General features: G+C 41.6%; 2 protein-coding genes across 2 annotated transcripts in view; one reads left to right on the top strand and one right to left on the bottom strand.

Moving 5' to 3' along the window:
- Positions 1-638: 638 nt before the first annotated feature.
- LOC124595011 (UDP-N-acetylglucosamine transferase subunit ALG14 homolog) lies at positions 639-1,820 on the bottom strand. Its single transcript, XM_047133562.1, has one exon. The coding sequence runs from the start codon at positions 1,528-1,530 to the stop codon at positions 865-867; it is 666 nt and encodes a 221-aa protein (XP_046989518.1). The 5' UTR covers positions 1,531-1,820; the 3' UTR covers positions 639-864.
- Positions 1,821-1,908: 88 nt separating this feature from the next.
- The window catches only part of LOC124595001 (protein TFG-like), a 60,514-nt gene continuing 38,078 nt past the window's right edge, over positions 1,909-24,344 (top strand). The window contains exons 1-2 of the mRNA XM_047133551.1: positions 1,909-2,254; positions 10,622-10,763. Coding sequence (XP_046989507.1) covers positions 2,177-2,254; positions 10,622-10,763 — 220 coding nt within the window. The 5' untranslated portion in view covers positions 1,909-2,176. The remainder of the gene's footprint in view (positions 2,255-10,621; positions 10,764-24,344) is intronic.

Below are 24,344 nucleotides of genomic sequence, written 5' to 3'. Positions count from 1 at the left end.
AGAGCAAATGAACTGATCTGCTGCTGTATAATGTTAATGCCAGTGCCAATGCCAATGAGTCGTATATTATATTCATGTCTAAATGTAATGGCTTGTCTTGTCGAAGATAGATTTTTCACTTGCACCTAATATAAATTCACAAAGCAATGTCAGCTTGTTTTTCCCTCCCTTCCCCTAAAAAATGGGTTTCTCTTATTTGAGTGACCTTAATTATTATCTGTGAGGGTTAATCATAAAGATTTAGTTATCACCTCAGAAAAGGAAAGTTACACAATTACTTTTTGTTTGTTTGCAAGTAGGTAAATGTCATCTGCTGGGTACACTTTGTAGTCTTTGTGTCAGAGAAATTCAGTACATTGCTGGAGGAGCAAAACAAAATGACAAATCTTAGTGATAAAGTGAAGTAGGCCCTATTGTGGAATGATTGGTTTTCTTTACTTGATGAAAAACGACACTCCCACAATAAACGCTGCACTGTTGGATGTTACCGCAACTATGCATCATCGTATGACAAGGGTTAGGCGGCACAGACAGTCAACCACGTGTGAATGATTACAGAATAAGGTTAATACTTGTTTCATTACATTTCTTCTAGTCACTCCATGTTTAAATGTGAGGTAATGTCAAAAGCACAGATCTTATGTATCAGATGTTTATTACATAACTTATTTGTTAGAAAATTGTTGACATGAGTCAATGTGATAAACAGTAAGTCTTGTCCAGGCATGGTACCTCATATATGTAACACACAGATCATTAATCTCCCCAGCTAGTAACTGCACACAATAATGAAATTAATACCATTAATTAAAAAAGCTGATGTGTAATGTTTTCTTTTAATTATGAGGCTTGAGAATACAACTCTTACACCAGTCTTCCAAAATATTTACTTCTCTTATATTTTTCGTGCAATTCTTTCCACTGGACAAAAAATTCGTCTACAACATAATACAATATTTTTCCAGAAAGAGATAAAGTATTCACTCTACACACACTTTCCACAAAAACTGTATAGGTATCACTTATAAACATGACGTTCATTAAAAAAGAAATTATGCATATGGGTATACATGTGCCAGGTCCATTGCACAACAGTAATTTTGGCCTTAAGGCCCACATAATTGGAACGCATACACAGAAGGAATGTAAAGTTGTAAACACAGATGTAAAATACGACTGACTGACACTCCTACTACGTGGTATCTTAACTATCTTGAATTCTGCTTCCTTCAGATCACGATTTAATTTATTTGCTAAGGCCTCTTCCATTGACAGTATCTTGGTTTCGCTAGAACTGTCTGAAGATGCCACGATGTAAATTCTGGGACTGTAGACACTTGGATTCAGGCATCGCATAAGTCTTAGTATTTCGGCTGTGTGGCCACCGGAGCCAATTACGATCGCCGTTTTAATCTTGTTGCTGCAGACATGCTTATTGTACTGTGTTCTCTTAATTAAAATGTTCACTATTACAAACAAAATTCTCCCAATCAAAAGTAAAAGTAGTGACAACAAAAGTATTACTAACATCCTGAACTCTGCACGTTCGTTAATTACCTGATACACTGCACACCACTTCTACAATACAGATGCATATTTTTATATTACGTTTACATATAATAAACGTAAACAAATCCAGCTATCGCAACAAAGATATTATATGGAAGACATAAATTATTCCACAGCAGAGATGCGAAAATTAAGATAAATCGCGCTGTACCTCTTGCTTAGACGATGCTCTCGATTGTAAAAACCTGTATTATTTGTAGGGGGAAAGATAACTGTTGGATTCTCTGCTTTTATTGTTCGTTGTTGTACTACTACACATCGATTTGAAGTGTACATCTTTAATGCCATGATTTGACGTCTGTGAGCTTCAAAGACAAGTAGACAACAGACCTGAGACCGGTAACGTGGACGATGGTGGTGGGGCTGTGACAGTGTTAAGTGTAAACTAAACATTGTGTTAAATTCAGACATACATTCTACAGCTTTCAGCCGTTATGTTCAGAAAAGTTATATTCTAGCAGCTATCATATTATATATCATAATTGCTAGTTAATATTCAGTTACGAGCTGGACGAGAAAGAGTAAAGTTAATTAAGTAAACAACTATCAAGTAAGATATTAATTATCGTGTATTATTTAGAATACTAAAATTGCGTGTAGCAGCAGAATGACTTCGTTCTCGAAAGGTGGTTCAGAAGACCAAACCTACACACATTTAGACCTTAGCGGGAAACTCATCATAAAGGTTTGTTACAACATAATCCTTTTCATTATACGTAGTTTTATTTTTGTTTAATACGACAACTGGAACTGTTTAGGTGTTCAGACAGCGTGGTTCTTTTAAGACACAATCTACCCACCATCATATAACTTGGATCCCATCTGATGTAAATATTTCAGCCAAAAGTGTTAACCTCGGAGAGAAAGTAAAATTTGATTGTGAAAAATTATACATTCGCAGCTTTGGTGTCGGAGAGAAGTTAATGGTGAGCTATTGCTGGCTCATATTTAAAGTTTTCACATTGATTTTATATTGTTCCAGTTGTGGTAGCCATAAACTAGGTATTTAGAAAAGTCGTAGTGATGTGTGAGCAATTTAATAAGTTTCCGTTTTACATAAATCAGATAGGTCTACGATGTGTAAACAGATTTCAGGGATTTGTAAACAGATGATATCATGTGAATATTTGATAGTTCTCTCTTATGCATATCAACATTTGCTCTCTGTAACCTCCCTAACAGGGTTTGGGCAGGCTACATTACATACTGCTAGGCCTATATCGCTTTCTCTTTCCAGTCGTGAACTGTATGTAGAAAGAATGACTATTGGGTAGCCTCTGCATGAAATGGAAACGATTTTGTTACTACGTTATTGTATTTCATGAGATGTATGTGAGAGGAAATTAGTGTTAGGCCTACTTGACTCCTTCGGGGCCCTGAACCTTCGGAATTTTAACAAGAAGCCTCTCTATGATGCACTGACTATGTCTGGTGTGTCCAGAACTGGATTTGTATGAATATCTCAATGGTGCTCGCTCCCAATGACGAAATAATCAGCTCCTCATTAACTCTCCTATAGCTTCCCTACCTTATACTACCAGTTCCAGATTGACGACCAACAACCAAGAACTGGTTGAACAATAGTTTCTTAAACTACCTCATTTAGCATACATATCATTACATTTCCTTAAGGGTTCTTTCATTGTATCTGTCTGGCATTTGCATTTTGTAAAACTAGTCTTTAGTGCTAATTTCCGAAGTTCAGTTGCCCAGGACATACTTTCCTATAAGTGTGATGCTTGTGACTATCCATTGATTGCCTACGGCGTAAACAGATTGAGTATTTCAGCATATTTACTCTTAGCAATTTCTTTGTCTTTAGCATCAGTGCCTGTCCATAGCCCAAGCATCAGTCTTCTGCAGGTCTTACTGCATTTTACCACGAGATTTTGGGGTAATGATTACTCTGTTCGCGAGGTAGCCATATGTAAATGGTCTTGTGGAACTCCTGACGCACATAGGGACAGTTGCATAGCACTTCCTTGGAGCATGTTATAAGCTATTTTCACATCTCATGACTTTTCTCCATATGCAAAATAGTGATTGCTGTTTGCTGAGACTCCTTCAGTCCAGTTAAAACTCGTTCAACTTCTGGAAAGTATTTTTACTCAGTGACAGCTTGGAATTGTATCAAAAGCCTTCCAGAAGTTAAATAATGTCAGGTTGATACCACTATTGCTGCTCTCTGAATCTTGTTGATGAATATAATGAACAGAATTTCACAAGTCACCATTGATAAATATAAACTCTGAACAGGAGTCTGTTGCCAAGGCAGAATACTCAGTTTCTGGTTGTGTGAATTGATGAGAAATTGAATTGGAAGAAACACATTGACGATCTACTGAAATGGTTAGGTTCAGCTACTTATGCTATTGGGGTTACTGCAAATTTTGGCGATAAACATATCAGTAAATTAGCCTACTTAGCCAATTTTCATTCACTGCTTTCGTATGGCATCATATTTGGGGGCAATTTGTCATTAAGAGAAAAAGTATTCTTTGCACAAAAGCATGTAATCAGAGTAATAGCTGGAGCCTACCCAAGATCACCATGCAGACGTTTATTTGAGGAACACGGGATATTCATGGTACCTTCACATACATATATTCATTTATGAAATTTGTCATTAATAACCCATCCCACTTCAAAAATAACATAGAAGTGTATAGCTACAAACCAGAAGAAAGGATGATCTTCACTATTCTTGATTAAACCTCACTTTGGCACAGAAAGGGGTGAATTATGCTGCCACAAAAATTATTAGTCATTTTCCAAATAGTCTTAAATGTCTGAAAGATAGCCAACCAACATTTAAAAGCAAATCAAAAGAATTTCTGAATGACAACTCCTTCTACTCAATAGCTGAATTCTTAGATAGGAAGTAGTAACTGAAAAAAAGTGTAAGGAAAACTTATGTTAAAGTCACATGTTACACATCATTACGAAATGTTGTATTCATGACCTATGGAACAAGGATTACTGTATGTATGTAAATAGCGGAATCCCTGCTGATTTCCACAGAGAACATATTTGATCTCCTAATGGCAATAACGTGTAATTGTAAAACATTCCATTACTCTACAACAGAGTGGCACCAGCAGTCAAATGAATCTGTAATAGTATTGTGTGAAGTGTAGATAAAATGTAGGCATTTTCGTGTGAGAAAAATATGGCATATGCAATGCTTAGTTGTTATGTAGGTCTGTGTTTACACTACTGTTGCAGATGAAAAGTGCTGACTGCTTTGTTTGAGGGGTATAAATGGAAAGTTTCTAGAGAAAGAAAAATAGCAAGCATGTTTGTTTGCACCCTCGGTATATTACCATATGTAACTGACACTGCAGTTCAGGTATCATCAAAACATAGAATATTCACACAGGAATTGCTCATGAAGTGTAGCGTATCCAAAATTGTTGCTGACTAATTTGTTGTAGAGGTGGTTGTCATCTTTGGATACTGATGTGAAGATCTTGGATTCAGTTCCAGATTGGAATTATCTCCAGGAATGTTATGAAAAGAATAGTTGCTACTCACCATATATCTACATCTATGCTCTGCAAACCACAGTTAAGGTGCACGTCACATTGTACCGTTATTAGGGTTTCTTTCTGTTCCATTCATATATGGAGCGCAGGAGGAATGATCATTTCAGTGCCTCTGTGCAGGCAGCAATAATTTCAATCTTATCCTCATGATCCCTATGTGAGGAATACGCAGGGGGTTGTAGTGTATTCCTAGAGTCGTCGTTTAAAGCTGGTTCTTGAAACTTTGTTAGTAGACATTCTCAGGATAGTTAAGTCTATCTTTGAGTCTTACATTTCTATTCCTGCAATATCTCTGTGACACTCTCCCAAGGATTAAACAAACTGTGACCATTCATACTGCCCTTCTCTGTATGTCCCCTGTTAGTCCTATCTGGTACGGGTCCCACATTTCCACATACTTGAGCAATATTTTAGAACTGGGTGCATGAGTGATTCGTTAAGCAATCTCGTTTGCAGACTTGTTTCCACTTCCCCAATATTCTGCCAATACAATGAAATCTACCGCCTACATTTCCCGCAGTTGAATCTATGTGATCATTTCATTTTACACCCCTACAAAGTGTTAGACCCAGGTATTTGTGTGAGATGGCTGATTCCAAGAGTGACTCATTGATATTATAATCATAGGATAGGCCTACTATGTTTTTTCGTTTTGTGGAGTGCAAAATTTTTCATTTCTGAACATTTAGAATAAGTTGCCAATCTCTGCACCATGTTGAAGTCTTATCAATAACTGACTGAATATTTATGCAGTTTCTTTGGCAGTACTTTGTTATACTTAACTACATCTTCTGCAAAAAGCCTGATTTTTACTATTAGGCTAATATTGTGTGCAAGGCCATTAATGTACAATATGACCAGCAAAGGTCTCAACACACTACCCCACAGCACATCTGAAGTTACTTCTACATGTGATGATGGCTCTCCATCCAAGATAACATGCTGTGTCCTCCCTGCCAAAAAGTGCTCAGTCTAGTCACAAATTTCACTTGATATCCCATATGATTGTACTTTTGACAACAAGCGTTGGTGTGGTACTGAGTCAAATGCTTTTTGGAAATCAAGAAATTTGGTTGCCTTGATCCAAAGCTTTCAGTATATCACATGAGAAAAGTGCGAATTGGGTTTCACATTATCGATGTTTCCGAAATCTATGCTGGTTGACACTGAGGTGGTCGTTCTGTTCAAGACACCTCAGCTTAGAATGTGTGCTAAGATTCTACAACAAATCAATGGCAAGGATATTGGACAGTGGTTTTGTGGATCACTTCTACTACCCTTCTTGTAGACAGGAGTGACTTGTGCATTTTTCCAAGAACTGGGTGTAGTTTTCTGTTCAAAGGACCTATGAGAGATTGTAGATAGAAGAGGGGCTAACTGAGCCACAAATTGAGTATAGAATCTGACAGGGATTCCATCAGGGCCAGGAGCTTTGTTCAGATTTAATGATTTCAGCTGTTTCTCAACACCTCTGACATTAATACTTATTTCATTAATCTTTTCAGTGGTACGAGAATTAAATTGGGGCAATTCTCCTGGGTTTACTGTTGTAAAGGTACATTTCAAAATGGAGTCAAGCATTTCAGCTTTTGCTTTGGTACCCTCAATTTCAGTTCCTGTCTCATTCGCTAGTGACTGGTCACTAACTATAGTGCCAGTAACAGTATTTATATACAGCCAGAATTTATTTGGGCTCTGTGAAAGATCATTGACAACATTCTGCTAGAGTTAGTCACTGAAGGCATCAAGCATTGGTGTCTTGATGGCCAAACATGTTTCATTCAGCATCTCTCTCTCTCTATATATAGCCCTGTGCTTTGTTTTACACCTGTTACACAGTACTCTCCGTTTCTTTAGGAGTTTCTTTACAGTGACTGTATACCATGGAGGCTCTCTCCCATTATGAACTGTTCTACTGGGTAACTATCTATCCAGTGCATGGTCAACTAATATTTTAAACAAGAGCCAGAGCTCCTCTATATGCTCCGGACTTGTGCTGAAAATTTCAAGTTCCTCATTGAGATATGAGAAGGCTGATTTTTTATCTTGTTTACTGAACATATATATCTTTCTGCTTGTTTTAGTTGTCCTTCGTACTTTGGTAATCATTGCTGCCAGAACCATATCATGTTCACTGATACCAGTTTCGATGTCGACATCCTCAAAGAGGTCAGGTCCGTTTGTTGCCACTAGATCCAATATATTTCGGTGATGAGAGGGGTTTTTAGGTAGTTTTCAGAGAAGGCTTTTAGTAAAGTTTCACAGGATGTCTTATCACACCCACCACTAACAAAACTAATTTTCCCAATTAATTGTTGGATGATTAAAGTCTCCACCGATGATTGCAGTATGATTGGGGAACTTATGTGCAAGTGAACTGAAGTTTTTTCTAAAGTTTTCAGTTACATCGAAGGTGAGTCTCATTGGCAATAGAAGGATCCAATTATCAATTTATGCCCACCCCAGATACTAAGTACTGCCCAAACAATTTCACATGCAGCTTCAGTTTCTACCTCAGTGGATAGGCACAGCAAAAAGATTGTACAACGCACACTCACGCTAATGCAACTCACACACATATGACTGCAGTCTCTGGCTGTTGGTGCCCTTAACAGCCAGAGACTGTGGCTGTGTGTGTGTGTGTGTGTGTGTGTGTGTGTGTATGCGCGCGCGTGTATGCGCGCGCGTGTGCACTTGTGTAAGTTCTGTCTCCAACGAAGGCCTTGTTAGCCGAAAGCTCATTTTCTGACATTCTGTTTGTTGTGCCTATCTGTGGCACAGCATCTCCACTATATGTTGAGTAGCAACTGTCCTTTTCATAATATTATTACATTTCATCCTGGATTTTTCATTGTTAAACAGTGAATGTGACAAGCAAGCCTTCGAAGTGCAAGCTATCAGAAGGCTCGCTCCAGACTGGGAGCTACGTGGCAGTTATTTATTCAAAGTTAATTTGATGAGAAAACTTGTAACTTGAGCAGTAAGCAGCATATCAGCATGTGCCAAAAAGTTTTTCTTCCAGCCTTGACTGCACTAACACAATGAAAAACCTTGAGTGCTGATTTCAATGTGTTATGACCATCAACAATTGCTGTGTTAGTACTGAAACTGGTATTTAAGTGTGTGCATAAATGATAAAGACGGATAAAAGGAATGCCTTTTTATTTTCAAGAAGTATGATTTCTATTTTCGGCCAATATGAGCAAATGAACATGTACAGATATGCTAAGATCTATTGCCTCAGAAACACTATGCCTGAATTATTGTGAAGAGGTCTTCCATACACTGGAGTTGATTCCATTATGTACTACATTTTGTCTGCTTAGCAAAGATACAACTCTTTGTTGAGATTCTATCCTGTTACACTAACCATGTTAGCATAAAGCTTCAGTGAAATAGGTTAAAAGGGTCAGTAGTATAGCTTCATTTGTAATTGATGTTTCAGATGAGACCAAATAATACAGGTAAAACACCCAAATTTTTATCTTGCTTTGTGCCCAAAGTACCAAATTTCCTCAAACTGAATTTTAAAAAACACTGTTTACGTTAGGGGCTACATTTATATTTTGTACTGTGGTTTATTCGGAAAAAAAAAAATTCAGTACTTCTCCCGATACTTGCTCGGATATCGATATTATCGTACAATTTGCATGTCACGTGGAACTATTGGTAGAATTCTGGGCTCAAGACTGTGTGGTAGTGCTAATACCTTAAAATGACAGAAAATTTTTGTTTGCCAGCCATGAACAATCCATCTGGTGTGTGTGTGTATATATATATATATATATATATATATATATATATATATATATATATATAATGGAAGGAAACATTCCACGTGGGAAAAATTATATATAAAAACAAAGATGAGGTGACTTACCGAACAAAAGCGCTGGCAGGTCGATAGACACACAAACAAACACAAACATACACACAAAATTCAAGCTTTCGCAACAAACTGTTGCCTCATCAGGAAAGAGGGAAGGAGAGGGGAAGACGAAAGGAAGTGGGTTTTAAGGGAGAGGGTAAGGAGTCATTCCAATCCCGGGAGCGGAAAGACTTACCTTAGGGGGAAAAAAGGACAGGTATACACTCGCACACACGCACATATCCATCCACACATACAGACACAAGCAGACATATTTTGTCTGCTTGTGTCTGTATGTGTGGATGGATATGTGCGTGTGTGCGAGTGTATACCTGTCCTTTTTTCCCCCTAAGGTAAGTCTTTCCGCTCCCGGGATTGGAATGACTCCTTACCCTCTCCCTTAAAACCCACTTCCTTTCGTCTTCCCCTCTCCTTCCCTCTTTCCTGATGAGGCAACAGTTTGTTGCGAAAGCTTGAATTTTGTGTGTATGTTTGTGTTTGTTTGTGTGTCTATCGACCTGCCAGCGCTTTTGTTCGGTAAGTCACCTCATCTTTGTTTTTATATATATATATATATATATATATAAAAAGCAACTTTTATGAGAATGAAAAGTATCAGTGTCTAACAGTAACTGATTTACAGGACATCTACTGTAACGACAAACAATGTGTGAGCTATGTGTTATATTTTTTTGTTTTTACTTTTGTTAATCACTTGGTTATCTCAGATGCTACTTACTTTTAGTTGCAGACAACAGTTGTCAAGTACAGTAATGTAAGTATTGTGATGTATTTTCATCACATAATTTGTTTCTTCTTATAGTGTCTTTGTTATGCTACAGTGCATCTGACACATGCTGCAAAACTACTTAGACAAGTGGTAGCAAACTCAGCAATATCCATTAACAGGGAGCTTGTGAATACCTCTGGTGCAGCACCACACAGCAGTTGCTACCAAGGCATTACTGCATACTCTCTCATAGACATGGAGATCACATAGTGTTGTTTATTCGCAGTTGGTGCACTGGTATGAAGTTATCCACACTAAAGGATTCAGTCATTCTCTCATTTTGATTTTCCATTTTTTAAATCTGCACTGTGAGATAACTGTTATTGTAGAAACAAACTGGGTCAGCTAGTTGTCTTGACAGAAAGGGATCTGGTTGCCCAGCGTGTTGGTGAGGTGTCTGGGTGACTGCTGCGCTTCATCATGAAACTGAAGCATAAAGGTAAACACTGCATCATAGGGTACTAGTGTCTTTAAAGGTGCATAATGAGCTTCAGGGCCTCTTCCTGTACATATTGAAGCTGGCATATGTAAAAGTTAGTGGATTCCGTCACTGTGTGTGCCAGTACTCAAGCACTGGCCTAAGGAGTACTAAGTGTTAATACAGACAGACATTGTACTCTTGCATGCTCAGCTGTTTTGCTAGTCGCTTTGTTGTTCTGATCCAGATATAATATTTACTCTTCAAAATCCTCTTCAAAAGAATCTGATCTGAAGGGAAAAAAAAGTAATAGGCACGTATGCTACAGCAAAGATTTTACATTTAAAAATTATTATATTCATATGCAGAGGACTAAGTGACGCTGTCATTGAACTCTTTATTAATAAATAGTCTCCTCCTCCTATTTACAGGCTCAACTTGGAGATGATGTACGTAGAATCCCTATTCATAATGAAGCTATAACATATGATGAACTTGTACTGATGATGCAGAGAGTATTCAGAGGCAAATTGAGCAGTTCTGATGAAATTTTACTTAAATACAAGGATGAAGGTTAGTATCCTTCAGTTTGCTTTCTTTTTTTAAAATGTAGTGTTAGATACAGAGGAATATCCAATATTGTTGGCCTTAACCAGTGATGTAGGAATGGTGACAGATGTTATAAACAAAATGAAGAATACTATGTGATATCAGTGGCAATTTTTCCAAAACAGGCTAAGTTACAGACAGATCTCGCACCTCACTGATGTATTTTGCTTGCACATTCATTCACTTCACCAAATAACAACCAAACTGTGAAAATACACACCAAAAAGTGATGTCACAGCAGTCATTAACTTTGCATGACTCGCCAATGCTACTCAGAAAAGTGTTAGCATTATTGAATATTCCTCTTGACTCGTAGTATGTAACATTTAGTAGAAAAATATTATATTTCTTGTTATAGCATGGTAAAAAAATTCTTAGAGGACAAATCTCTCAAGGTGTGGTCATAGTTATCTGAAATGTCGTGGTGGATCCAGTAACCAAAATTACATTTGAACTCAATGGAATTTTTTTTTGTATATTCTTTTTCTTTTACATCTATTGTTTGTAAGGGAATTGAATGTATTAGCTGGAATGCATTTTTTCACTTATATTCTGTGTTCATGTTAAATATATGCTATCCATATTGGAATTAAAAATCTTGGTTTCCTGGAAGACACTGTATAAATTACAATACATGAAGTAGCTAAAAGTACCAGAACAGGTTTCAAATTAGTGTCCGTAAACTTTTAACCTTGACGACCATGTAAAGATTAGATTCCTAGTTTAGGGACTTCTAGTCTTTGCTATTAAATTGTGATTCTCATAATGCTGTCAAAGTGATTGAGATAAACCACTCATTGAAATCTATGTTCACCGTAACTAAGATTTCACATTCATATTTGTTGACTCTGATCCTATGTATTAGTTTCCAAGATGGCGTAGTCCTCAGGCTTCATTATATATCAGTCCGTCGCCGCAACCTACATCAGAAAAATTATACACTACTAGAAAAATATTAGAACACCTGCCTGGAAGGATGACATTGATTTTGATCCGATGATGGCATATGCCACCTGAGGGATAGTAAATGTACTGATAATGGTTTCATTGTTTTCGACCAACATATAGCATAAATTCATAAATTCACTGTAGCTCCATTCATTGACATATGGTCACGACACACTACAGATACATAGAAAAACTCATAAAGTTTTGTTCGGCTGAAGCCACACTTCAGGTTTCTGCCACCAGAGCGCTCGAGAGCGCAGTGAGACAAAATGGCGACAGGAGCTGAGAAAGCGTATGTCGTGCTTGAAATGCACTCACATCAGTCAGTCATAACAGTGCAACGACACTTCAGGACGAAGTTCAACAAAGATCCACCAAATGCTAACTCCATTCGGCGATGGTATGCGCAGTTTAAAGCTTCTGGATGCCTCTGTAAGGGGAAATCAACGGGTCGGCCTGCAGTGAGCGAAGAAACGGTTGAACGCGTGCGGGCAAGTTTCACGCGTAGCCCGCGTAAGTCGACGAATAAAGCAAGCGGGGAGCTAAACGTACCACAGCCGACGGTTTGGAAAATCTTACGGAAAAGGCTAAAGCAGAAGCCTTACCGTTTACAATTGCTACAAGCCCTGACACCCAATGACAAAGTCAAATGCTTTGAATTTTCGGCTCTGTTGCAACAGCTCGTGGAAGAGGATGCGTTCAATGCGAAATTTGTTTTCAGTGATGAAGCAACATTTTTTCTTAATGGTGAAGTGAACAGACACAATGTGCGAATCTGGGTGGTAGAGAATCCTCACGCATTTGCGCAGCAAATTCGCAATTCATCAAAAGTTAATGTGTTTTGTGCAATCTCACGGTTTAAAGTTTACGGCCCCTTTTTCTTCCGCAAAAAAAACGTTACAGGACGTGTATCTGGACGTGCTTGAAAATTGGCTCGTGCCACAACTGGAGACCGACAGCGCCGACTTCATCTTTCAACAGGATGGTGCTCCACCGCACTTCCATCATGATGTTCGGCATTTCTTAAACAGGAGTTTGGAAAACCGATGGATTAGTCGTGGTGGAGATCATGATCAGCAATTCATGTCATGGCCTCCACGCTCTCCCGACTTAACCCCATGCGATTTCTTTCTGTGGGGTTATGTGAAAGATTCAGTGTTTAAACCTCCTCTACCAAGAAATGTGCCAGAACTGCGAGCTCGCATCAACGATGCTTTCGAAATTGATGGGGACATGGTGCGCCGAGTGTGGGAGGAACTTGATTATCGGCTTGATGTCTCCCGAATCACTAAAGGGGCACATATCGAACATTTGTGAATGCCTAAAAAAACTTTTTGAGTTTTTGTATGTGTGCAAAGCATTGTGAAAATATCTCAAATAATAAACTTATTGTAGAGCTGTGAAATCACTTCAATCATTTGTAATAACCCTGTAGTTGCCGTTTTGATATCCATGTTGATCAAACCTAATGGATTGTATTGTATTTTTCATTACTTCTCTGTAGACCCTCAAATTTATTTTAGATAATAGAAGAGATGTATTGAGATTAAATTTAATGCACAAAATACTGCCTAGTGTTGCTCCCTCGTCACTGTTGTTGTTGTTGTTGTTGTTGTTGCTATTGCTCTTGCTATTGCTATTGTGGTCTTACATCCCAGAGTCTGGTTTGATGCCGCTCTCCATGCTACTTAATCCTGCACTACCCTCTTCATCTCTCTCTGAATAACTACCGCAACCTATATCCTTCGTAATCTGCTTAGTGTATTCATCTCTTGCTCTCCCTCTAAGATTTTTACCCTGCATGCTTCACTCCAATACTAAATTGGTGATCGCTTGATGCCTCAGAACGTATCCTACCAACCGATTTCTTCTTCTAGTCAAGTTGTGCCACAAATTCCTCTTCTCCCCATTTATATTCAGTATGTCTTCATTAGTTACATGATCTGCACATATAATCTTCAGCATTCTTCTGTAGCACAACATTTTGAAAGCTTCTATTCTCTTTTGGTCTAAACTGTTTATTGTCCATCTTTCACTTCCATACATGGCTACACTCCATACGAACGCTTTTAGAAAAGATTTTCTGACACTTAAATATATATTTGACATAAACAAATTTCTCTTCTTCAGAAACACTTTCCTTGCCATAGCCAGTCTACATTTTATGTCCTCTCTACTTCAACCATATCAGTTATTTTGCTCCCCAAATAGCTGAACGCATCTACTACTTGAAGTGTCTCATTTCATAATCTAATTCATTCAGTGTCACCTGATTTAATTCAACTACATTCCATTATCCTCATTTTGCTTTTGTTGATGTTCATCTTATATTCTCCTTTCAAGACACTGTCCATTCCATTGAACAGTTCCTCCAAGTCATTTGCTGTCTCTGACAGAATTATAGCGTCTCCAGCAAACCTCAAAGTTTTTATTGCTTCTCCATGGATTTAAATTCGTACTCCAAATTTTTCTTTTGTTTCCTTTACTGCTTGCTCAATGTACAGATTGAATAACATTGGGGATAGGCTACAACCCTGTCACACTCCCTTCTCAACCACCGCTTCACTTTCATGACCCTCGACTCGTAGACTCGTGTAACTGCAATCTGGTTTCTGTACAAATTGTAAATAGCATTTTGTTCCCTCTATTTTAGCCCTGCCACCTTCAGAATTTGACAGAGTATTCCAGTTAACAATGTCAAAAGCTTTCTTTAAGCCTAGAAATGTAGGTTTGGCTTTCCTTAACCTAGCTTCTAAGATAAGTCAAAGGGCCAGTATTGCCTTATGTGTTCCAATATTTCTCCGGAGTCCTAACTGATCTTCTCCGAGGTCAGCTTCTACCAGTTTTTCCATTCGTCTATAAAGAAATCGTGTTAGTATTTTGCAACCGTGACTTACTAAACTGATGGTTCTGTAATATTTACACCTATCAACACCCGATTCCTTTGGAATTGGAATTATTGTACTCTTCTTGAAGTCTGAAGCTATTTTGCCTGTCTCATACATCTTGCTGAACAGATGAAGAGTTCTCCCACGGCTATCAGTAGTTTTAATGCAGTGTTGTCTACTCCCGGGGCCATGTTTTGACTTAGGTCTTTCAGTGGTCTGTCAAATTCTTCATGCACTATCATATCTCACATTTCATCTTCATTTATGCCCTCTTCCATTGCCATACTATCGCCCTCAAGTACATTGTGCACAGACCCTCTATATACTCCTTCCACCTTTCCGCTTTCCCTTCTTTGCATAAGATTGGTTTTCCATCTGATCTCTTGATATTCATACATGTGGTTCATATTCCCCCAAAGGTCTCTTTAATTTTCCTGTCGGCAGTATAAATCTTACTCCTAGTGATATATGCTTCTACATCCTTACCTTTGTCCTCTAGCCATCCCTGCTGAGCCATCTTGCACTTCCTGTTGATCTCATTTTCACCTGCTTAATTTACTGCATTTTTATATTTTCTCCTTTCATCAATTAAATTCAATATCTTTTCTGTTACCCAAGAATTTATACTAGCCTTTGTCTTTGTACCTAATTGATACTCTGCTGCCTTCACTGTTTTATTCCTCATAGCTATCCATCCTTCTCTTACTGCATTTCTTTTCCCTGCTCTTGTCAGTCGTTCCCTAATGCTCTCTCTGAAACACTCTATGACCTTTGGTTCTTTAAAACAGTGGAAAATCCAGGGTGGAATGTAATAATATTATGAAAAGGAAAGGTACTACTCACTATATAGCAGAGATGCTTAGTCACAGACACAACAAAAAAAAAGACTCTCACAAATAAGCTTTTAGCCAGCAAAACTATCATCAAAAATACAGTAGATCACACACACACACACACACACACACACACACACACACACACACACACACACACACACACTCACTGAGACGCGATCCACACATGACGCACAGTCACATGTGTTTCTTCTGTTTTAATCTATAGTTCATAATCAATAAATTGTGGTCAGATTTCACAATTGCCCCTGGAAATGTCTTACAATTTAAAACCTGGTTCCTAATTCTCTGTCTTACCATTGTAGAATCTATCTGAAATCTTCCAATGTCTCCAGGCCTATTCCACGTATACAACCTCAATTCATAAATCTTCAACCAAGTGTTAGCTATGATTAAGTTACGCTCTGTGCAACTGATGATGGGATTCTAAGGATGTAACATGCTGATGACATTCTGTTTGCAAATACCTTTGTGTGTTCACACTACTTCAACTGAGAATCAATATTCATTCCTAGACATTTTGCATTTGTTACACAGTCTATAGAGGTGCCATCTACATTTAACTTAACATTGTCATTTTTCGTCTTCAAATTGAAATTCATAGCATTAGTTTTCTTTATGTTCAGCATCAATTTATTGCTTATTGATCAACCATAAACTTCCTTGAGAGTTTCATTTGCTTTCTCTGCAAGGAGTTTTCTTGTTTTCTCAGTGACTATAATATTGCTGTCATGAATGAAGAGAATTTTTTCACCATGAGTACCACTACTGGGAAAGTCACGGATGTATATCAGACAAAGTATTGGTCCTAATATGCTATCTCACGGAACTCCTATATTAATGTATTTTGGTTCTGATCAGTGTTTTACTAAATGTTTAGATCTATTTGAAGTATGTGTTATCTCTACTCTTTGTACCCTATCTGTTAGGTATGATCGAAACTAGTCATTAGCAACCCCTCTTATTCCTATTGCTTCTAATTTATTTAATGGAATCTAGTGGTCAACTGTATCAAAGGCCTTAGAAAGATAAAAAAATATGTATGTGACACACTCATCTTTATCAAGAGCATCAAGTACAACTTTTGTGACTTCTACTATGGCTGACTCTGTATTTTTTCCACTTCGGAAGCCAAACTGTGATTCGCTTAAAGATTGTATTTATTCAGGTAATTTATTAATCTGTCTTTCATAATTGCTTCTATTATTTTTGAGAATGGCGACAGCAGGAAAATGGGCCGGTAATTTTCTATGTCTTCTGCATTACCTTTCTTAAGCAAAGGTACAACTCTTGCCTGTTTAAACTGCTCTGGAAATGTCCCTGATGTGAAGGATTCATTTATTATATTTGGTAAGGGGCCTTGCATAATCCCTTTGCATTGTTTTATTACGCACATTGATACTTCATCTAAGCCAACTGACTTTTTAATTTTTGAAGTGTTATTGACTTCATTCTCTGTGATTGGAAGTAACATCATTGTATTTAGTGCAACATTATTTACAGGTGTTATATTTGTTTTGGGGAATTTTTGCTGTAACTTCTCTGCAGTACTTGAAAAATGCTTGTTTACATAGTTTGCTAAGTGTTGTGGATCATTTATTACCTTATCCCCCTCCCGTAGCAGTATGTTATTTGCATTATATATTATTTTGTTATTAAATGACTTTTTTTGCAGCAATCAGCACTTTCCTATAGATCTTTTTGTATCTATGACAGAAATTTAAGTATTCTGGATCATTGCACATCTTTTTCATGGAACTGAGGTGTTTAAGTGTTTGGGAGGACTTCTTAATCCCTGCTGTTATCCATCTCTTTTTGTGAGATGTTGAAACAGATATGCATACTTTTGGAAATGCCTTTTCAAAGTTAAAATTAAATAATGTGGAGAGTTTAGAGAATTTCATATTCACATTGGTTTCTGTATACACTTCATCCCAGCTTTGTTTTGCTAGTTCTTTTGAAAAATCTTTTATTTCAATTTCTGATGGATGTCGTTTGTAGGCTTGTAGTTTAGGGAATGATTTGATGCCTGATTTGATAGTCTGAGATCTTTTACAGCTACATCTCATTTTTCCCTGTCCATATTTGTGGCCACATGGTCAATTACTGATGCAGTCATTGTAGTAACGCTTGTTGCCTGTTGACCAGTAGGGACATGCCAAATCTTTGAAGGATATTTATGAAGTTGCTGCTGGATTCATTTATGATATTAGCGCTGATGTTAATGTCCCCACAGAATTATGTTGATCTTTGTACTTGAGACTTTATCTAGAACTTCTGTTAATTTTTTGAAAAAAGTTTCCACACTACTGCTGGGAGATTTATACACACACAAAATTATTAATTTCTTGATGATATAAAGCCCTGTTAATTCAGTAGCTGATATTTCAGAGTGTTTGTCTTCACTTACTGTACTGATGTCATGTCTTGATTGATCCTCCATCCCTTGAAGCAGTTCTGCAGTAGGAGTTTGCCCTTTCATATAATGATAATACTACATGTTGGATTTGTGTGTCTCTACACCAGTGCTCAGTAACACAAACTACTGTGCAGTTCAAAGATCGGAGCTCAACTTCTAATAGTTGTATTTTATTTTTTATGGATTGCATGTTTTGATGGAGGATTGTTAAGCCTGTGAAATGCCCCATGCCCACCTGCGGGTTCGGGGGTAAGAATAGGCCCGCGGTATTCCTGCCTGTCGTAAGAGGCGACTAAAAGGAGTCTCAACTGTTTCGGCCTTTAATATGATGGCCCCCCTTAGGGGTTTGACCACTACCTTTCCAAATTTTCCGTTAGTGCGTACCATTTGGGGAAGGACGCCTTACGTGGTGCATCTTAAATCCATCTTGCCCTACGATCTGGCACACCCGATATTGTCATGGAGTTGGATTTACATCGAGCTTCCGGCCACATCCGCTGCAGTGTGTTCCGGATAGCATACATTCCCTCCTTTGTGCACTTCCATCTTTGCCCTCGTGATGTACATGGATATTTCGACACCCGACGTCCAGCACGGTAGCCAGTCCGTTGTGGTGGGGTCGTCATGTACCCTCTTGGTGGTAGCCCCCTGACTACACAGGGATCGCACTGCTGATGCCTGAGCTGCTACCTCCCCACATATGCCGAGGAGTAGATGCCTATCCCTCTGGGGCATCGGGACTCCTGGCAAAGGCCATCCTGCCAGGTGCTCTTTGCTGTGACTAGGTGGCGCCTGTGGGGAGAGCCCCTGGTCGGAGTGGGTGGCATCAGGGCGGATGACCCGCAATGAAGCGTGGTACATCATCTCTCGCTGGTGGGCCTCCACCAGCAGTCTCTAAGCAATCGAGGTCTAACCTCAATGGAAAGAAAATTGATCAGAGATCGTTTCCCTCCCTGGCCACTCCATGGGAGGAACATATGGCTAAAGAAGGCAGTGGAGATTATGCACCCCGATACCTCGTGTGTACGCGAGTTGATGGGGAATCGTTTATGTCGACCAAGCCCCAGTTTTTTGTGGAGCATTTAGAGGACAAGTTTGGGGAGGTGGAGATCTTGTCCAAAATGCGCTCTGGGTCGGTTCTCATCAAAACAGCATCCTCTGCCCAGTCACGGAGGTTGCTCACTTGTGACAAGTTGGGGGATGTTTCCGTCACCATCACTCCCCATAAAAGTTTAAACGTGGTCCAGTGTATTATATTCCACAGGGATCTTCTACTGCAGTCCAACGATGAACTACGCGCCAATCTAGAACGACGGGGTGTTCACTTCGTCCGGCGCGTCCATCGGGGTCTGAGGGATAATCAGGTAGCCACTGGTGCCTTCATCTTGGCCTTCGAAGGTGATGTTTTACCCGAAAAGGTCAAGGTGATGGTTTACTGCTGTGATGTGAAGCCATATATTCCTCCTCTGATGCGGTGTTTTAAATGCTGGAAGTTTGGGCACATGTATCCCGCTGTACTTCCGGCATCACATGCCGAGATTGTGGACGTCCTTCGCATCCCAATACTCCATGTGCTCCGCCTCCCATCTGTGTTAACTGCGGAGAACACCATTCCCCCTGCTCACCGGACTGTAGGATCTTCCAGAAAGAACGGAAGATAGTGGAATATAAAACCCTGGACCGCCTGACCTATTCTGAGGCTAGGCGGAAATATGAGAGGCTCCATCCTGTGCCAATGACGTCAACATACGCCGCTGCTGCAACGACGGTTCTTCCATCTCCTGTGTCGTCCCGCACGGTTGGTTCTGTGATTGGTCAGAATCCATCAGCCCCCTTGATTGTGGGGGGCACTTCACACCCTGTTGCTCCTGCTCCATCTTCTTCAGGAGCAACACCCTCCCAACCATCGTGGACATCAGCTCCCCCTTCCCAGCCGGAGAAGCGTAAGATTTCTTCGGCTACTTCGCCAGGAAGAGATCCCTTGGGGACCTCCCTTTGCAAGTTCCGACCAGTGGAAAAGCGGACACCCGCAAGTGGCTGAAACAACCACCAGTCCCTGGTCGTAGAGCCTCACGGTCGTTGTCCGTCCCTGAGACTGACCCAGTGAAGCCCATGAAGCCTGAACCACCGAAGGCACAGCGCGACAAGCAGAAAAAGAAGAAAGTCCCCAAGACCAACGACATTGGGGTGGCACCCGTCCCACCGCTTCCTACAAGCTCTGTGTCTGAGGACGAGGTGGAGATTCTGGCGTCCGCTGAGGACCTCGATCTCGCTGGTCCCTCAGACGCCATGAATAGTGCTAGCACCGGTGCTCAATTGGAGGCAGCAGGTGACCCAGCGGCGTAATCTGCCTTCCAAGTCCCGTCACGCCTTTCTCAGACATGGACAGTACCATCCTCTAATGGATCTGCAACGGTTTCTTCCACCATCTAGCTGAGCTCCGACAACTTATCAGCCTTCACCCTTTCTTCTGCATTGCTATTCAGGAAACTTGGTTTCCAGCAATGCGAACCCCCGCCCTCCGTGGCTATTGGGGTTGTTATAAGAACCGGGCAGCTTATGAAAGGGTGTCTGGTGGCGTCTGCATATATGTCCTTAACTCTCTTCACAGCGAGTCTGTACCTCTACAAACAGCTTTAGAGGCTGTCGCTGTTCGGGTGTGGATGCCACAGGCTGTTACCGGCTGCAGTCTTTATCTTCCACCGGATGGTGCTGTCGCGCAGCATGTCCTGGCTACTCTGATGGCCCAATTGCCGCCACCTTTCTTGTTACTGGGCGACTTCAACGCCCATAACCCTCTGTGGGGTGTGTCAGTGGCGACAGGTCGAGGCGCCACCATTGAGCATTTATTGGCACAGCTCGATCTTTCGCTTTTAAATGATGGTTCCTTCACACACTTCAGTGTGGTGCATGGCACGTACTCCGCCATCGACCTTTCGATCTGCAGCCCTAGCCTCTTACTGTCTGTCCAATGGAGACCTGTGTGGTAGTGACCACTTTCCGATCTTTCTGTCACTGCCACAGCGTCAGTCTTCTATGCGCCCTTGCAGGTGGGCTATGAATAAGGCTGACTGGGACTTGTTTTCCTCCACTGCCGCTATTGAGCCTCTCTCTAGTGATGACATTGATGCGGTGGTTCAATCGGTCACCACCAGCATCGTTACTGCTGCCGAATCTGCCATTCCCCATTTTTCTGGGTCCCCTCGGCGGCGGACTGTGCTTTGGTGGTCGCCTGAGATCGCTGAAGCGATTAAAGATCGCCGGCGGTCGCTCCAGCATCACAAGTGACATCCCTGCTCTGAACACCTCATCACCTTCAAATGGCTGCGTGCGCGGGCCCGCCGCCTTATCCCCCAAAGCAAGCAGGAGTGCTGGGAGCGGTATGTGTCCACCATTGGCCTCCGTGTCTCTCCATCGCAGGTCTGGGCCAAGATCCGACCCCTCTATGGCTATCGGACCTCTGTCAGCATCCCAGCGCTCTCACTGAATGGAGCAGTTTGTACGGACTCCGACGAAATTGCCGACAGCTTGGCAGAGCATTTTGCTATGAGTTCCGCTTCTGCGAATTATGCCCTGGCCTTCCGCTCCATTCAAGAGCAGATGGAACGTCGGAGCCTTTCGTTTTGCACCTACCATCGAGAATTGTACAATGTTCCATTCAGTGAGTGGGAATTTCGCAGTGCCCTAGCCGCTTGCCCTGCTACCGCTCCTGGGCCAGATGCCATCCACTGTCAGATGCTGAAACACCTTTCAGTGGACTGCCAGCGACGGCTCTTCAACCTTTACAATTGTATTTGGGTTGAGGGTGAGTTTCCGTCGCAATGGCAGGAAAGTATTGTTATCACCATTCTGAAACCAGGCAAGAATCCTTTGGAGGTGGACAGCTACCGGCCCATTAGCCTCACCAACGTTCTTTGCAAGTTGCTTGAACGGATGGTGAGCCGCTGCTTGAATTGGGTACTGGAGTCTCGGGGCCTTCTGGCTCCATCTCAGGGTGGGTTCCGTAAAGGCCGCTCCGCCGCCGTCAATCTGGTGAGCCTGGAGTCGGCCGTCCGTACTGTCTTTGCCTGCCGTCAGCACCAGGTCGCTGTCTTTTTCGACATGTGGAAGACGTACGATACGACATGGCGTCATCACATCCTTTCTACACTTCATGGATGGGGCCTTTGTGGCCCTCTGCCGATCTTTATCAGAAATTTTCTGTCATATCATACCTTCCGCGTGCAAGTCGCGGCCTCCCATTGTTCCTCCCGAGTCCAGGTGAATGGTGTGCCACAGGGATCTGTTTTAAGTGTCTGCCTGTTTTTAATAGCCATTAACGGGCTCGCTGCGGCAGTGGGGACATCTGTCTCAGCGTCCCTGTATGCTGACGACTTCTGCCTTTACTACAGCTCTATTGGCATTGCAGCTACTGAACGTCAGCTACAGGGCGCTATCCGTAAGGCGCAGTCTTGGGCTGTAGCGCATGGCTTTCAGTTTTCGGCTGCCAAGACCTGTGTTATGCATTTCTGCCGGTGACACACTGTTCACCCGGAGCCGCGGCTTTATCTTGATGGCAAACTTCTTGCTGTGGTTGAGACACACAGGTTTTTGGGTGCAGTTTTTGATGCCCGGTTGACTTGGCTGCCTCATATTCGGCAGCTTAAACAGATGTGTTGGTGGCATCTAAATGCTCTGCGATGCCTGAGCCACACCAAGTGGGGCGCCGAGCGATCTACTCTCCTATGGCTCTACCAGGCGTTAATCCAGTCCCGCCTGGATTATGGGAGTTTGGCTTATGGCTCAGCATCCCCATCTGCATTGCGGGTGCTGGACCCAATCCTCCACAGCGGAATACGCCTTGCCACTGGTGCTTTCCGGACCAGCCCTGTGGACAGCATACTTGTGGAGGCTGGTGTCCCTCCACTGCGGTTACGACGCCAACAATTACTGGCTGCTTATGCTGCCCATGTTTTTAGCTTGCCCGGCCATCCAAATTATCGACTCCTGTTCCCACAGACAGTCGTCCGTCTCCCAGAACGTCGGCCCAGTTCTGGATGTACGATCGCAGTCCGCGTCCGAGAGCTTCTCTCCAGGCTAGGGGTTTTCCCTGTTCCACCTCCTTTCTGGGCCCCTCTGCATACGCCGCCGTGGTGTGTGCCTCGCCCTTGCCTTCAGCTCGAATTGGCACAGGGCCCGAAGGACTCAGTCCCCCGGAGGCCTTCTGCCGCCGCTTTTATTCCATCTTAGCCATGTATCAGGGCTCTGGCGTTGTCTACACTGACGATTCGATGGTTGATGGTTGTGTCGGTTATGCGCTAACTCTAGGGGACCATTGTAAACAACGTTCATTGCCGGCTGGCTGCAGCGTTTACACTGCTGAGCTGGTCGCCATCTTTCGAGCCCTAGAGTATATCCGCTCCTGCTCAGGTGAGTCCTTCGTCATCTGTATCTTCGTCATCACGACTCCCTGAGCGGTTTACGAGCTCTCGACCAGTGTTTCCCTCGTTCTCGTCTGGTGATGGCTATCCAGGTGTCCCTGCATACTCTTGCCCGTTGCGGCAGATCTGTGGTCTTTGTTTGGACCCCAGGCCATGTTGGGATACCCGGCAATGAAACTGTTGACCGCCTGGCGAAAGAGGCCACCAGTAAACCATCTCTGGAGATTGGCCTCCCGGCAACTGATTTGCGGGCACTATTACACCACAAAGTTTTCGATTTATGGGACACTGAATGGCGCAACCTGCCCGTGCCAAACAAACTCCGTCGTATCAAGGAGACGATGACTGTTTGGCGGTCATCCATGCGAGCCGACTGCAGGGACTCAGTTGTCCTTTGTCGTCTCCGTATTGGCCACACCCGACTGACGCACAGTTATTTGCTGTGTCGTGAGGATCCACGTCTTTGTCATTGTGGGGCGTCCTTGACGGTGGTCCATATTCTGTTGGAGTGCACCCTTTTAACTGTGCTCAGGCAGACTTTCGCGCTGCCTGATACGCTCCTTGCGCTTTTAACTGACGACTCTGCCATAGCGGACTTAGTTTTGCGTTTTATTTGGGCAGGGGGATTTTATCGCTTAATGTAAGTGTGTGTGTTTTTGTGTTGATTCTGGCCTATGGCCTACAATTTTAGTCTGATTTTTTAATGTGTTTCTCGGCGGTTGGCTTTTCCTTTTTTGTTTCTATGGTCGGCCAACCACCGTCACACTCTGTGTGATTTTAGTTCGTCTTGTCTGGTCTTTGTCTAAGTTTCTCTTGTTCTGTGTCGTCTGTCTTCTCGTCAGTTGATCGTTTTTATTCTCTGTGGGTGTTTTTAATATTTGGAAAAAAGGGACCGATGACCGTAGTAGTCTGGTCCCATTAATCCCCACAACCTACCAACCAACCAAATAAATGCCCCATGTTACTCTTTCCAATGGTTTGGTTTTCTTTGTGACATCTGGTATGTGTGATATTTG

This window comes from Schistocerca americana, chromosome 1, assembly GCF_021461395.2.
Source record: "Schistocerca americana isolate TAMUIC-IGC-003095 chromosome 1, iqSchAmer2.1, whole genome shotgun sequence".
NCBI lineage: Eukaryota > Metazoa > Arthropoda > Insecta > Orthoptera > Acrididae > Schistocerca > Schistocerca americana.
This window is presented reverse-complemented; position numbering and strand designations above follow the sequence as displayed.